Source organism: Corapipo altera, unplaced genomic scaffold (genome assembly GCF_003945725.1).
Source record: "Corapipo altera isolate COAL_440 unplaced genomic scaffold, ASM394572v1 113, whole genome shotgun sequence".
Taxonomy (NCBI): Eukaryota; Metazoa; Chordata; class Aves; order Passeriformes; family Pipridae; genus Corapipo; species Corapipo altera.
The window spans coordinates 2,901,118-2,916,780 of NW_020884895.1; the positions used below are offsets into that span (position 1 = coordinate 2,901,118).

Consider the following 15,663-nt stretch of genomic DNA (forward strand, 5'->3'; position numbering starts at 1 on the left):
CTAGTAGATTCTTCAAAAGCAAATGTGCTTCTTTGTACTGTAGGCGGCTGGTGGATGGGGTCCTGGAGTGGCTGAAATGGGCAGTACATTGCCAGTTCTTCCACCTTGTGCCGCTCCTGAGCCCTGCTGAGTCATGGGGAAGCCATCTCTCAACAGGACTGAGCACAGTCTCACTGGACTTACTGTTCCAGCCCTTGAGCACAACCAGCTTCACACACATCTTATGATTAAGCTTCTTCAGCGAGTGGCAAGATGACAAGTGGAGTGGGCCAAGGCAATGAGAGGCACCACCTCTAGCAGGGTTAGTGGAGAGGAGCAGGTGTGGGATGGCAGGGTGGAGGATAAGTGCAGACAAAGGTGGAAAGGAGGCTGAGCAGAAGTGTGTAGGCCCTGGAATCCTGTTCGATACGTTGTGTGGAGTAACAGGCTGGATTATTTATTACAGCTATTGCTTTTGTGAAACCTATTCCTGCCCTAATTTCCCTTCCAGCCCAGTAAGCCTGCCAATACTGGGTTGTGCTGGAGCAGACCACAGCCAGAGCTACAAGACACATCAGGATCTGGTTAGGCTCAGCCTGATTTTCAGTAGTTCTCACTTTTTTGCAGTAACATTCTCCTCCATTATTAAATTCAGGGAGTTCAGATGTAGCACAGTGATTTAATTACAAATACTTTCTATTCCAACATAAAAGCACTTTTGATCCTCAATACAAATTCAATGCTAAGTTTACTGCAGTGTTTACAGGCAGCTCTACTCAACTCCAACATTTGAATTCTTTCCAAAAGTGATTTGCATTCGAGAATTCTGCAGCACCTTGCCTTAACAAAGCTACAGTTGAATTTGGCTGTCACCTCCAGCTGTATGCTCAAACTGTCTTGGTCTTGAGCTGAATCAGTGCCAATGAACAGCTACATTAAGTGATAGATATTTTAGAATTCCTGCATCACATCATCATTTATGTCTTTTCTTATATTAGGTCACTTGCAGTGTGCCCTCCATGGTTACTGTGCTCTTCTTTCCATGGTCTGGAGCCATAAAGAACAAATACATCAGATTTTCCAAACTCCCTCCTGAAAACACACTGGTGATTGTTTTCAGCTCAGGATGGATTCCTCGACTAATACTTGTGCAGAAAAAAGGAGACAGAAGCTTGATGTCATCACATCAAGGTGAATCTTGAAATAGAGTTTATAAGGATAAAGGGTAGGTGGGAGCAGGAACCAAAACTAGGGAAGAGGATTAGAAAGAAATTGAATGGGGAGCAGGAAATGTGGTATGGGTTGTAATGAAAGAAGAAAAGGGCCCAGAGAAAATGAAGAATAACTGAGTGTTTAGATAGCCCCTAGAGGCTGCCTTCCAAAGTCTCTATATTCCTCTGCTGTGGAGTTACCAGTGAAACCCACTGGCAAAGTGACTCTCTCATCTCACATTTATACCTCTTCCAAGTAGGATTGATAATGAGCATGTTTCTACATCCTTAAAAATAAAATAAACAACAAAACAACTAATAAATCATTTGGCAATATATTATAACCATGATCAGGCTGCAAAGTCACACATTCACATTGCTAGTAAACACTAAACAAGTTTCTTTCTTCAACTTTAGGATGAGTCTTTTTACTTTGTATGTGGAAGATACTTAACATCAAATTCAGACATGAATTACCCACATTCTAATGTGTTTCCTGGAATTTGGGTGTTGGTTTGGCTTTGTTGTTTGTTTTCTTTTTTTATTTGCAACATATCAACAAATTAACGTGTCTAAGTTCAGGACACTAAAACCAAAACAGGGCTTTAAAAGGGTGTTTTTCAGAGTCAAATTACATGAGGTTATCAGACCACTCACAGGAATGGAACCTACTCAGCTCTTGCTGAGATCCTCTGTTGAATTTTACTGAGGATTGAGCATGAGGATGGTTTTGCTTGGCCAGGACAAGGGGACACTGCATGCTGGCTTCGGCTGGGAACCTTAGCATCTGGCATCACTTGCTCTCTGAGAGGAGAAATTGCTTAAGATCATTGCGAGAATATCTGTGACTTTCACAAAGACCAGACCAAAAGTACTGACAGTCTGGATCATGGCTTGCATCCACTTTCTGAATAGCTCTGGGATAGACTAATATCAATATCCTGGCTAGTAGAAGGAGGTTTATACATTGAGAGGAAATTCACAGAGGTAAAGGTGGCTGTCTCGTGCTGGTCTGTGACTGCTGCAGCCTAGCGTGGAATGGCACAAACCCTGTAGGGGTGGGGCTGCAGGGTACCCCCCAAAACGGGCTCTGTGTTGATCTCTGTCACTCCCTCAGGGAGCTGGAAGGTGAAAGCCCGCAGCAGGTTGGCAAAGAAAATAAAGAGCTCGGTCCTCGCTAGGTGCTCCCCCAAACACACACGGTGCCCTGCAGAGGGAAGAGGGGAAGGATAGTGAGTATCTAGGAATTTTTCAGCTTCATAGTCAGTTCATTCTTGTTGCAAGCAGAGGGTGTTTTTTTTGTTGTCTAAGGGAAGGATCATGAAAGCCACAGAATGAAAACTATGTGAATCCCTTCCCAAAAAGATCTGATCCAATGTCATAGCTTAGGAGACACCAGAAGAAAATTTCAATGAAAATCACTAATGTACAGATATAATATTTTTCTAGACCTGATAGAACATTATTTTCTTGTTACAGGAGATGTTGAGCTCCAGGGTCATACACAAAGAATCTGCCAGCTGCTTGCACATGCTTTCTTAGTGAGTTAACATCAGCGGATCAAAATTACTTGGCATTTGCAGTTGAACAGAGGCTTGGTCACTTCATAGGCAAAGCATGAGGTCTACTGTTCCTTTCCCAGGGTTCTTCATTGGCACCGATGGTGTGAGCAGAACAGGTGAATAATACATTCACATTTCCAGATTAGCAGACAAATAAAAGGAAATAAATACCATTTTCGTTAAGAAACCACTGCTGGATGGACATCTAAATGACTGGTCTGTTATATCAACAGAGAAACTAAAACAAAACCATCAATAGCAACCTTACTGCTATGTGTGATTGCTAACTGTGTGTGCATTGCTATCTTATTTCCTTCTTTGGCAACTGGATTTTCAGTTCTGTAAGCAAGAACTTAATCTTTTGTTTATCAGGATGCATTCTGTTTTTCTTTCATCTTGATCCTTTAAAAGGGATTGCAAGTAACTCCAGTACAAACAAGGCACATTGCTTCTCAGGAATGTAACTACGTATAAAGAATACTACAGACAAAACCTGTGTATAACTGCAGCATGCAACCAGCCCAGTTTGAGTGGGGTTCCCACCACAGAGTACTAAGGACAGTCTGGGGTCTGATGGCACAGAAGCCTCTTGCTTGGCAGAAACAAGCCAGTACTGTTCTTTAAAAGCAGTAAACAGCAGAGATAGAAGATGTTATCTGAAGAAATACCATAATCTCAACTTCTATATTCTTCATTTTATCTATTGGATCAGTTCAAACTACCAATGCGTTTACCTGCTGAGAAAGGTAAGAAAGCTTCCCGAGGGATAAAGTTTCCTTCTTTATCCAGAAAATGGCCAGGGTTGAACTGTCGAGGTGTCTCCCATTGCTCAGGGTCATACAGAACAGATCCTATATTTGGTATAACAATGGTGCCCTGCAAAGAAGAAACTGTTGATTCCATTCCAACTACTGGCCTGTCACCCATCAGTTTCTGCCTGACAGAAAAAACTGTTGCTTGTTGCCATTTGGACAAGTGCCAAGTTGAGCAGAGGTCTCTTGACCAGTGCTTTGGCAAAACAGTTTATCCTCCCAGTCCATCCCCAGCCAAGCAGAGCTGGTGTCTGCAGTTGTGATGATGGGCAGAAGCTCAAGACTTCCCTGGTAGGGGCTTTATCAGCTGCCTGAGCACCTACACATTAAGTAAAGGACTAATTTGTGTAGCCACAAATAGTAACCCTTCCCCAGGCACCACATTCCTGAGTTAAATGGAGAATAATTTATAGACTGAAAATGGGTGACAAAACTGAAATGAAAGATAAATAAATGCCTCTCTGCTGAAGAAAGAACAGAAGCTGAAAATGTGTCTCTACCTTTTTGACAGGGAATCCCAACAGTGTTGTGTTCCTCACACACACCCTGGGCATGCCCACAAAGACAATGTTGCTGAAGCGCTGAATCTCATGGACCACAGCATTTGTGTAGGGCAGTTTTCTCCGGTCCTCATAGCAAATTAACTGGGAAGGACCCAGAACAGCATCCAGCTCCTTCTGCACTTTCTCTGTAGAGAAATATTCACAACTTCAGATGAGAAAATGTATAAAATATTTTAACTGGTCTCTTAGAGCAACAGGAAAATATATTCCTTCAACATAGTACATTAGGTCTATAATCTGTGATTTAATATGTTTTAATGCCTGAGTTTAATATAGGATAATAAAAATATACAGGAAAACCCCACCAACAGTGTGGTCCAGGAACACACTGGAGGGATGTAAGGGGTCCAGTGGTTTGTGAAGAGCACTGGTGTGCGCAGCAAGGAGAGTTGGGTTCACTGCCTCACAGGAGGGGCAGTGAACATAGGCTGCTATAAATATGAGATCAGACTGTATGGCAAACAACATAAAGCTATGTTAGCATTCCTCATACCTGAATGGTGTCAGGTGCAGACGGGATTCAGAGTTTTGATCTCTGTACCTGCTGCCATCAGTCACCTGCAAACTCTCCACACAGAGCACCTCACTGACTTGTCACTACCAAGAGCTAACTTTGGTCTCACTGCAAGTGCCTTCAGCCACTTGACTTGGTCAGGTCACAGAACGGATCTCTGATTTTTTTCTCTGCTGCCGTTCTTTGTGTTTTCAGAGAGTGAGAGCCATGCTGCAGCTCATCCTATCCAGCCATCATTAACATTTGTAGTACCCACAGCATTTCACAACAAGAATCCCTCTCACCTTGGATATCTGGATTCACGACCATATAGAGCAGTCCCCAGTACAATGTTGTGCTTGAGGTCTCTGATCCACCAAGGAAAAGATCATTTATGACATGGACCAAATTGTCTTCATCATACTTGGGCTTGACCCCCTCTTTTGACTGCAGATGATGATAAAAAGTTGAAGTTAAAGCATAAAAGTTAGGTCAATTTGTATGCCCTCTGTGTGAGAGTCCTTATTTCCACAGCTGGCATGTGCACGAAGAATAGTCAAAATTACAGTTTTTGATGAGTAGTTTAGTAGTTTCCCAAATAGACATGGTAAGTCTGCCTTGCTGTCTTTCATGAGGTGGAATATTCTTTCATTTAAAAAAGGCAATTCTATGTCTGATGACTTAATCATGAAAACTTTAAAGCACAGTACAAGTTTTGCAGTTAGATTAGAGTGTGCTTCTGTACAAATGCCCTACAGTATGCCACTCTTCAGGCCTTGGTCTCCAATATGCTATCAAATGGTGCTAGAAGATACCAAAGGAAATTCCATCTGAATAAAAGAATCTCAAGAGAACACCTTGAAAGTAATTTCTTTTCTGAGTTCAGGATAAATGTGAACTGGGAGGGAGAGGTATTTTCTACTGAATAATAAAGGAGTAAAATAAAAATATTTTAGAGAAAAAAAATTAGGCAAAACATTTTAAAATAATGCAATAAATACTGCAATAAATCGCACCCCTGACACCAGAGGAAGTTGCATCTTTGCCTCTAAAACGCTTATTTTAGCAAATCTTGTCATAGTCAATTCAGATATAAAATGTAAGATGATGCATCAGCTCCTTTCAGAGCCTCTGAGCCAACACTGTGAGGACATGACAGCCTGATTAGCTGAAAGCTTATGACCAGATGTAGAAGCTACATAAACTTCATCTACCCTAGGAAAGAGATGCTTCTTTTACTTCCCAAAAGTACCCCAAAATGACAAAGTTTGAAGCAGAAACTCTGGTACTCTTAGCAGAGCCTCTCTGGCTCATGAGCCACTTCCTACTATGGAAAACAATAGCCTGGGCAGGGAAGAAGATTAATGCTTATTACGGCCCTGTTTGCGAAATTGTTTCCTAGGATATCCAATTAGAATATAGGTGCCAAGCCAACCATGCCTCAAACTGTGGGGAAATTAGAGGTAACACAGGGATAATGATTCCCTGCCAAGGGAGGAACCATACAGTTACGTGGTGCAAGGACAGCCAGTGTTAGGGCACACACTGAATCCCAAGGAAACGTTGTCCTCTGTTTCAGGGCAATTACCTGTATATGCATATTTAAATCCATTGTACACATGAGGTGCTTTGCTGTAGAAGATGAGGTGGTTTCTACCAAACTTATGTAACCTACAGGAATAAACTGTCTCATATTTACTACAGGATTGAAGTATGCACATGAATATTTATGGAAAGCAGATGACAGCTCACGAGTTCACCCCCTGACATACTGGGTCTTACACTCCATAAATGTGTGATCACACAGAACAAACACTTACTTTCTCCATCTCAGCCAGGTAAAAGTCAATGAAATCCTGTGGCTCAGCTGGTATCCCTCTCTCCACATGTCTTCTGACCTCCTTTCTTGCAAAAGAACTCAGGACATCATAGCAAGCCAATGCCTTCTTATGAGGCCCAGGGAGACGGCACATCAGCCAAGGGAGGATTTCGTACATCTGCAGGAGTGACACGCAAGAGGTAGTGTGAATTGTCTGTCACTAACAAAGCTACTTTTAGAAACACCAAAAGGCTGAATTGTCCTGTCCAAAAATGTTGATAGCGGAATAAACAAATTTGTATTGCTTTGAGCAGGTTTTTGCCATCATGTAGTAAAACTTTACTAGTGATTTGACACAATCCCAGGGGTCAAGCCAGTTCTGACAACACTCTGCTCATGCCCCTAAGATTTGCAGAAAAGCTTTACTACCACAACAGCATTTTAGTTTGCCTTATTCTGTAAAATTCAAATGTCAATGGAATTTGCCTGGCCATCCACATTCCCCATTACATGCAGCTTGACCATCTTTAAGGGTCTAAACCACAAAGTCTAATTCATGGGGAAAACTTCAAGTGTGCTTCAAGACCCTTCAAGTGCAAAGTTGTCCTATATGGTATGTTGTGGGAAGTACCTACCAAAAAATCTTTGACAGAACTTGAACTGTGAGACTGTCAGAGAATGTATGTATTGTTTTTACAATGTGTGAATTCAGAGCTATTATGAAGTAAGGGGAAAATTCATAATGAATATTTTATTATTTGTGAGGGAGGAAAAAGCAAAGAAAATTTTTAGCATACAATTTGCAGAGTAGTAAAAAGCAGAACAGTGAATTCAATGATATCAATTTTTGGAGGAGAGAAGTAAATAGAGGTGGGAGGAGCAGCACTGCAGAGTTCATATTTATTACAAACTCCAGTCTCAAATTAGATTTAAAGGTTTCTGTTAATAGTCTTAGAAATGCTGAAGGACTTAAAAACCAGGAGTCAACAGAGAGTCAACCCCTAAACTTGCAAAGAAACAAGAGAGTTCTTAAAAATGTCATCATGCCAAGGAGGCAGCAATAAGGTCCCCAGGACACCACTTCTCTCCCAACTTGCATTTGCCTGTAGCTCTGTATTTAGTGAAGAGCCATTTTTGTATCTGCTCTTTCATTTTCTACCTATTTCAGAAAAAAACAGCATATCATTTACTCACCTGATGAAGAAAGCTGCCTGCAAATTTGAATAAATTCTCTGTGGCGTGGATCATTTCATGGAAGGTTTTGTCCTCATCAGAGAAGTGATATCCAAAAACTAGAGCACAAATCACATTTGAAATAGAATGGAAAAGAGGGAAAGAAGGATCCACAGGTCTTCCTGCAAACACAGTAACAGATATTCACTCTCAGTGTTTTCTTCAAGTGTTCCTTATACAGATAGGACAAAGTGGTTTTAGAGATTACATAAAATGTTCTCTTTATACAGCTGGAGCATGAATGGGGACAGAAATTTGGCACTAATATGAAGTAATGAAAATAAAACATAGCCTTAGAGCAAAGGACACTGTTAAACTGTTTCCTCTAAATCAATCTCAAACACCTTTCTGTGAAATAATGTTGTACAACTAAAATCTGTTCCAGGATCTCATATCAAATCTGCTGTCCTCAGTTGTCTGGAGGAAGACAAGTCACCAAGTGAGAAGGAAGAAATGTCACTAGAGATAACTGCAGAAATTCAGTGACAGACGTTCAAAAATGTCAAATAATTACTTAGGAGGAAAGACTGAATGAACTTGGGAAGGTTTAAGAAGAAGAATAGTTGGACAGGAACCTGCAAAGGATACATAATGAAACTATTACAGCCTCAACTGTGAGCAGTAGATTATCATATCTCTGTCTGATAATTTTTTTAAAGTTATGAGACAGATATCCATAGAAAGTAATTTGGGTAGAAATGATCCTGGCTTGGACTCTAGGATTAACCTGATAATCCACTGAAGTTCCCTCCCATCTCCTACTTTCTTTGATTCTCTTGCCAGTAGTTACTAAGCCAGACAGACTAAAATATCAATGGCACCCAATGTCATTGAAATTACCAAGCTCTGCAATACTCTTCAGTTACCTGTTGCAGGCAGCCTGAGGATGTCTTGGCTGTGCAATTCAGTGGCATCCTGTCGTTGTACAATCATGTTATAGACAAACAGTCAGCCCATGGAGGTGGAATCTCAGAAGTTCACAACTTCACTAGGTTTATGAATAGCTATTTTAGAAAGAAATTCCCGTTTCTGATTCTATGCTCTATCTGCTCTTAGGCTTTAGTAAGTTTGGATACACCACTGTGGATCTAACCTGGACCGTAGAAGGGGTAGGTAAGTTTGCATACTGAAGATTCAGACTGAAAAGTGCTTGGTTTCTTAGCAGACAGTTACCTTTCAGGTTCATAAAAAACTCCACCAGGTGAGAGGCCTCCTCCTGTACTCGATGCTCCAGGCCTTTTTTTCCCATTCCCAAACTGCGTAGAGTCATTATTCCAAAGCGTCTCTGCTGCTTCCAGGAGCGACCAGTTGCCAATATAATACCTGAGGGTATTCCTTGGCATATTAATATTTGCCACAGACATGAATGGTTCATTTAAATATATATTATAAAATGCTTGGAATAAAGCAGGGAATATACTGTGATACAAATATCTTTAGGTGAAATTATTGGTAACCAGAAATCGTAGCCAAGCATACCCAAACTATAACTAGGCCACATCATCTTAATATTGATTGTAGTTCACAACTGAAAAGAGCAGTCTAAGGATTTTCCAACTGCTCCATTTCTTGATGTCTTGAAAAAAAAAAAGAATACCTTAAGATGCCTTTTTAGGAAATCTGCCTTAGCCATAGTCAAGTGATCGTGCTCAGGACAGGAGTAACTGGATGAATTTCCACAGAGTGGAGTACAGGGCAGGGTACGTTTATGAAGGTGTAGATCAATTAATGTGATGGTTGTAGGCTGAGGTGATGAAGGTGAAGGAAAAGTGACATTTGGGCTCTGTTTCTCCTGTGGAAGAGAGAACACTCCACTAATTGTTAAATTGCACTTGTGGTCACCTGAAGAGCAGTGAAGGTGAGGCTTTACCTACCTTTAAACAACCTGTGTCTGCTTTAGTATAGCAAATGCAGGGAAGGGAAGGGAAAAACTGCAAACTGATGGAATATACCAAGAAGAACTGAGTTTTCCTGTGTCAGAGGCACTCTCATAGTCAAAGGATATTCAAAAAATGTTTAGGAGTGTCTGCAAATACAGCAATGTGAATTCTGAAAGAGGGTTTTATAGGTCTCTTGCTCATGATGGAAAGTATTTGGCAACTATAATGTATACAGTTACCAAACAAGTGTTGCATTCACATGATGTACAGCAAAATCGTATGCAGAACAATGGATTAGTCTGTGATGAGGGCAAGATTGCTGAGTTCTGAGCTGGATCACATACATACGTCTTGAATACTGCGAAAAGGTTGCCTAGAAACAACCTGGAGTGTTTCCCAGGCTTGGGAAAACTCAGTACAAAAAGCATCACACCAAATAGTAAGTTATTCTCAAGAGGTAATGGAGGACTTGGACTGTATCTGATGGAAGATCATTCTGAACAGGAGGGCAGAATAATTTGCCAAGTCAACATTCCTGTGCACTGTTCGTGGCAGGAAAATCTCACCTTTTCCTTTGGCCATTGCCCTGAAGAAAGGTGACACCATCCGCCCAGAAACATCATCAGGGTGCGTGGTCATGCCATCCTTCACTGCTTGAAATCCATTCAGTATGATCACTGGTGTCCACCCAAACCACAAAGTATATATGTTACCATGAGTTTTTGCCAGCTGTAAGTGGAAAAGGTGCCAGGAAAGAACAGATGAAGTCCCATATATACATCTCAAACAGACACTGCACCAGGTATTCACCAATGGACAATTTTGTGCTGAAAATGTCACCCCGTGCATATAATTGTAGATAGAAGCAGAAAGAGACTGTCGTTTTGCTGAGAACAATGCTTTCGGCAGCCAATTTTATTTACTCTGGGGAAAGCTATTTTCTTTTTAAAGCATAGCCTGCAGCAACACTGCAGCAAGAGAAAGAAAACTTTGTGCTTTATGTTGCATCACATCCAACCCCAACATTTGAACCTTGTTGATCTGAACGGCCACACTCTGCATGGCTCTGGGGCTCTGTGCCTCCAGTGATCCCTTCCTTTGCAAAAGGAAACCAGCTGATTAAACCTGCACTGTCTGTGTGCTCCAGGAGAGGACATGGAGCCAGAAACTAGTCAACAGCTATGAAGTGCCAGCAGGCTGCAGCCGACTCCAGGGCTTCGTCACAGCACTGAGGAGAGCACTCACCATTGGACACAGCAGAGGTATCCAAGCAGAGACGGGTGTATGACAGAGGAAATCCAATCATTCATGGAAAAACCATTGTACAAGTATGGGATTCTGCTCCAGCACACCCACAATGATACAAAAGAGATGGTTCACAGTATCTAAGGTGCCACTAGAATTACATCCAGCTGATCACACCAGTCACTTGCTTCTCCTGATAATTCTTTAGATTCCAGCTTTTCTCTCCCTCTTAGAGCATCACTGCCTGTCTAAGTCTGCTCTGCTCTCAATGATCCGTGTGTGCTGTCCTAGGTATACACCAGAATTAGAGGTCTTCTGTAAACCATTAGAAGAATTACTGCAGCTGTCACTAGAAACAAGTGGCAAACAGATAGCTTTCAGGAGGTGTAGGAAGATGGGGAGTGAATGCCCTTCCTGTACTGTAAGCATACATACACATTCAACATATTGCCCCTTTGTGATCAAATTAGGCAATACCAGTCAGAATTTTTAAAAATATCACATGGGGACTTATCAGCAGTGCAGAAACATATTTTAGAGAATTGGTATTTTCCAATTTTAATAACAAGCCAGAAACCCTGTCCCCAAGTTTACTTGATTCTTAAGAACATTAGGATTCTCATGAAGATGACATATTCTACATAAGAAGGTGACCCAAATATAGGAATCAAGTTGATCTTTCTATGTCCATACCTTGTCTGTAACTTTCTAAGACTTAAAAGCTTCAGTTTGATTAAGAACATATCAGGCTTTTTAAATCTGTGACTAAAAATGACCAATTAATAGCATCTTAAAAGAAATACCTCCATCAGAAGATCCCGGTGAAACTGAAAGTTCAGGTGTACTAAGTTTCCAAGCAGCGGGAGAGGAGTTGGTCCAGGAGGGAATTGCTTGCAAGCCTTTCGCAGTTTGAAAAACTGAACAATTAACAAAAAAATTATCAGGACTACAAAAGCTTGAGTTATTGTCGGCATTTCTGAGCTGATTTATCAGCTTGTCTATCAAAAAGAAGGCACTGGATCTTGGAAAAGGTGATCTTCCTTGTTGTTCCACCAGTTCTGCAGACTGAGTTCTATAAAGTCTCAATTCCCTTCCCTCCCTCTGTCCCTCCCTCTTCGTCACTGCCTGCCTTTTTCCTGCACCGTATATATTTGCCACACTGAGATATATCAAACTGATCCCTAACCAAAAGCACACCTATCTGCTTATAGCAAGCCTTAGAATGGAAATGTGAATCACTTGTACCCAAAGTATTTGTCCTGAAGCTTGTACTAGGGAACTTCTGGAACCTATTGGGAGATCGGGGTTGGAGTGACACCAGGTGAAAGCCCTCATTGACCACTGGATATGAGACAAGTGAAACTCAGTTTCATCTGCTTCAGGAACTTTAAAAATATATATAGTGGTTCATCTCAGAATCACTGAATTCAGGTTATGAGTGTTACACATTGATTAGATTATATAGTTACGTAGAATACAGTTACAATAGTTCATAGTACATACTTAAAATAGGTTAGATTGGATACATAGTATATACTTACAATAGGTTAGATTTTCCAGGTGCTTTAGTCACAAACGTTATTTAAATGTGGTTGTAAATTCAGATTTGCCTACCAGCACACACAGTCCACACAGGCAAAGACAAGAGTACTTGAAGACTGAGGATGCAGTTAGAAGACAAAATTGCTACGTGTGATTTCTGAAAAATTGACCTTGATTGTTCAATCAAACTTTTTTTTCCAGTAAATGGAAAAAATGTTTCATCAAGTGAGCAGTCATGATAAGGAGATAGTACTTAAAAACTTGTATTACAATTAAATAATTTAAAAAATCAAAATGTTTAATTTTTTTATATTTAAAGATTAATTAAAAATAAAATTCCTTTTTCTTTTTTTATTTTTGGTAATATGTAACCAAATTGAAAGCTTCACGTTCCCTAGTTAGTTTTCTACCTTTTGTATCAATTTCAGAATCCAGGATATTATTACCAGTTATCAATAGGTTTACAGGACACATAAAAAAAAAATCTATCCTCTGATAATGAAGGGATTCACACTGAGTTTGAAGCACAGACAGGGGGAAAGCACTGTGTGCCAATTACCAGAGGATTTGATCTTGCATTGCAAAGAGAAAGTGTCGTCGCTAAAATTGAAGTACAAGTCTGAACAAGACATTGCTGTGCCCTCCAACGCAGACAGAAATGTTCTATTTTGCAAACCTGGGAACATGAAGAATGTCATGTGACTCACTGATAGCAATTCATCTCCTTCATTTGGCCAAACTTTGAAGCTATTGTGGGTGCATACTTGCCTGCATGATACAGTGAGGACAGCATGGGCAAGTAGTCTTTCATGACCTTATCTGTGCCTGTTGTGGGCAGCATGGTGGGATGCAGGCTGAGGTGGGCTCCATGGCTTTGCTGAAACCAGTGCAAGTCAGGTACCATTGCCCATTATGAGGCTGAAATCAGCAAAACATAAAATCAGAAAAAATTGTTTCTTCAAACCAAAATATCAAGTTTAAAATTTGGAAAGAAAGGAAGAACATTAGTTTTGTGCGGACAACTGAAGTCAGAAGAAATGCTGAATTACATAAATTTCATTAACAGACTAAATACAATCATGTTCATCTCTTCTCTGTTTGGTCCGTATTATACTGTTTAATTTTAGATGTTTCATGTTAGTATAATATTTTGACATCAGTAAATGAATTCACCTCTTTCGGATGGATCGGGCTTAACTGGAATCAAAGCATTAGTGTCAGAAGCAGAATGAAGCCAAATGAGCCAGCCAGGAATTTATCCTGCCAGATGTTACTGTTACCTTTCCTTTTGCAGTGTCTTCAGGATGCTCCAACTGTCTGAAATCCAGATGCACGAATAGTTACTTACACCAGTGTCACCTGATGTCACTGGATAAGCTATACTGAAAACAAAACCAGGCTGAGGGATCTTGTGTTGGCCTGGACCTCTTCCTGTCTGATGCCTCCTCTTCTGGACAGACTATGAGCAATATTTGCTAGGTTTGTATTTTTGGCAGAAAATTCAGTTTTCCTAAAAGATAGTAACCCAAGTAAAGAGAAGTCCAAAGAAATGGACTCAGAGGCAAACCCAGCAAGTTTTAATGAAAATTATCAGGAAGCCAAAGTTTCAATAAGATTTTTAGTGAACATAAAAGCACACTGTGAAGTAAGTCTCAGCAAGATTAGTGCAATGCTTGCAAAAGTAAAGCTGTGCAGGTAATACGACAATCAAACAAGCATAGTCCTGAAATCCTTGAGCAAGCAAATGCTTAATTTCAGCTCTGGGACATTGATACTTAAATATGAAGTATAAACTGTAATACATTTGGCAGGAGGGAATGTCAGGAATTAGTATCTCCAAAGCACAGGAACTGTTCATACATTGCACACACAGTAGCAGCCAATTGCCTTGAGTGAGGCTTCAAATAAATAATATTTAGAAATGGAAATTGCACAATATATTGCTACGCTTTCTAACTCCTCACCCACAATTACCTTCAGAAACTTGCAAAATTTGCAAGCTGGAATAAGACTAGAAACTGGGAGCATTAAGGCTGGACTTGACGTGGCACAAGGAGTGAGAAGAAAAAATGTAAGAGACCTTAATATCCAAAATAAAAATGGAAAAAGCAACATAACTGAGACTGGCATCCCTGATCCTATTTGCTGCAAGAATTTTCTTGCAGAGAGTTTGCCTAAAGAAGAGTAACTTGATGTTCTCTGCGTGAGTTACTGGGAACCACGTGATACCTCTATGTGAGGAATAGTTGGATGAATTTTTCAAGATGCAGGAAAATGTAAAGGACCTGAGATCATCTCCATAATTTCTGCATAACAACAAAATCCATCATGCACACAAAATCCCTCAAAGGGTTAAGAAAATCATCAGGAAAAGACAAGTAAAAATATGTTAGAGGATATATTCTAAAGCCTAACAGAAAAAAACAGGTTTCTGTTTTCACAGAAGAGGCTGAAATCAATATTCTGACATTAGAATTCCTCTTCGTAGGCCAGCGGCACTGTGCTATTGCTGCTAGTGAGTAAGTGAGGATGTACAGGCTGTGGGGTAAAAAAGTTCAAAGTCCATAAATACCATCTTTTCAAAAACATCTAAGAGAAGCTCCAGTAAAAATATGGCAAAAAACTGTAAAATGCAATGCTGATGTTATGAGCTGGAGCAGTCTATCATCTCAATCTCTTATCGGTAGTTTCTTCACAGCATTACTAATGACTGCCAGCGAAAAGCACAATGACAAGGCAGTGCTGGCAGAGCACTTTCAAGTTAAGCTAAATAAACAAGCTCAATAAGACACTCCCACAAAGTCTGACAGAAATTAAGCACCCAAGAATGCATGTCATAACAGTTTGTCACAAAAAATACACTGAAGTTAAAATCCAGGAGAGTTGCAATTAAAGAGTGAATGTCTGAGAAAACATGAAAGCTTGTACTGACCACAGGTAAAAATTATTTTTATTGACATAGGAATAGGGAAAAGCCAATAGAACAAGGAAAAATAGATATTTAGATACAAAAAAAATGCTTCAAAGCTTACATTAATTAGCAAAACTCACATGTTAAAAAGCTCTAGGGTGTTGCAGTACATGGGATAAAGGAAATGGTAGAGACAAAATTAAAGCAACACCACTAGCTGATTGTTCATGTTTTTTCATCCCAAGAATGCCCAAAGAAAGCATTATGTGCTGAAAGGTATTCATTAGACACTCTTAAGACATCAGAATAGAGAAAACAATCTCTATAATAAAACAAATGAAAGTTACCTGGTTGTTTTTTTTTTAATTTGAAAAAATTACAAACCTGGTTGATAAAGCAATAGCATTGAAATT

The 15,663-nt window shown here is 40.1% G+C and overlaps 1 protein-coding gene across 2 annotated transcripts; it reads right to left on the bottom strand.

Moving 5' to 3' along the window:
* Positions 1–1,215: 1,215 nt before the first annotated feature.
* Positions 1,216–11,771, bottom strand: LOC113949060 (cytochrome P450 2J6-like). Of its 2 annotated transcripts, XM_027647199.1 has the most exons (9): positions 11,601–11,771; positions 10,119–10,281; positions 8,846–8,995; positions 7,634–7,794; positions 6,441–6,617; positions 4,926–5,067; positions 4,065–4,252; positions 3,487–3,628; positions 1,216–2,397 (listed from the first exon to the last, which is right to left on the bottom strand). In XM_027647199.1, the coding sequence occupies exons 1-9, from the start codon at positions 11,769–11,771 to the stop codon at positions 2,219–2,221; spliced, it is 1,473 nt and encodes a 490-aa protein (XP_027503000.1). In that variant the 3' UTR covers positions 1,216–2,218. The 2 variants fall into 2 exon arrangements, with proteins under 2 accessions (XP_027503000.1, XP_027502999.1); XM_027647198.1 differs by lacking the exons at positions 10,119–10,281; positions 11,601–11,771 and adding an exon at positions 9,270–9,381.
* Positions 11,772–15,663: the final 3,892 nt, after the last annotated feature.

Coding starts and splice junctions, on each gene's coding strand:
- LOC113949060 (XM_027647199.1), bottom strand. CDS start 11,771: ATGCCGACAATAACTCAAGCTTTTGTAGTCCTGATAATTTTTTTGTTA. Junction 8,996..10,118: donor GGCAATGGCCAAAGGAAAAG/GTGAGATTTTCC, acceptor GAATACCCTCAG/GTATTATATTGGCAACTGGT. Junction 5,068..6,440: donor ACCTGGCTGAGATGGAGAAA/GTAAGTGTTTGT, acceptor CATCATCTGCAG/TCAAAAGAGGGGGTCAAGCC.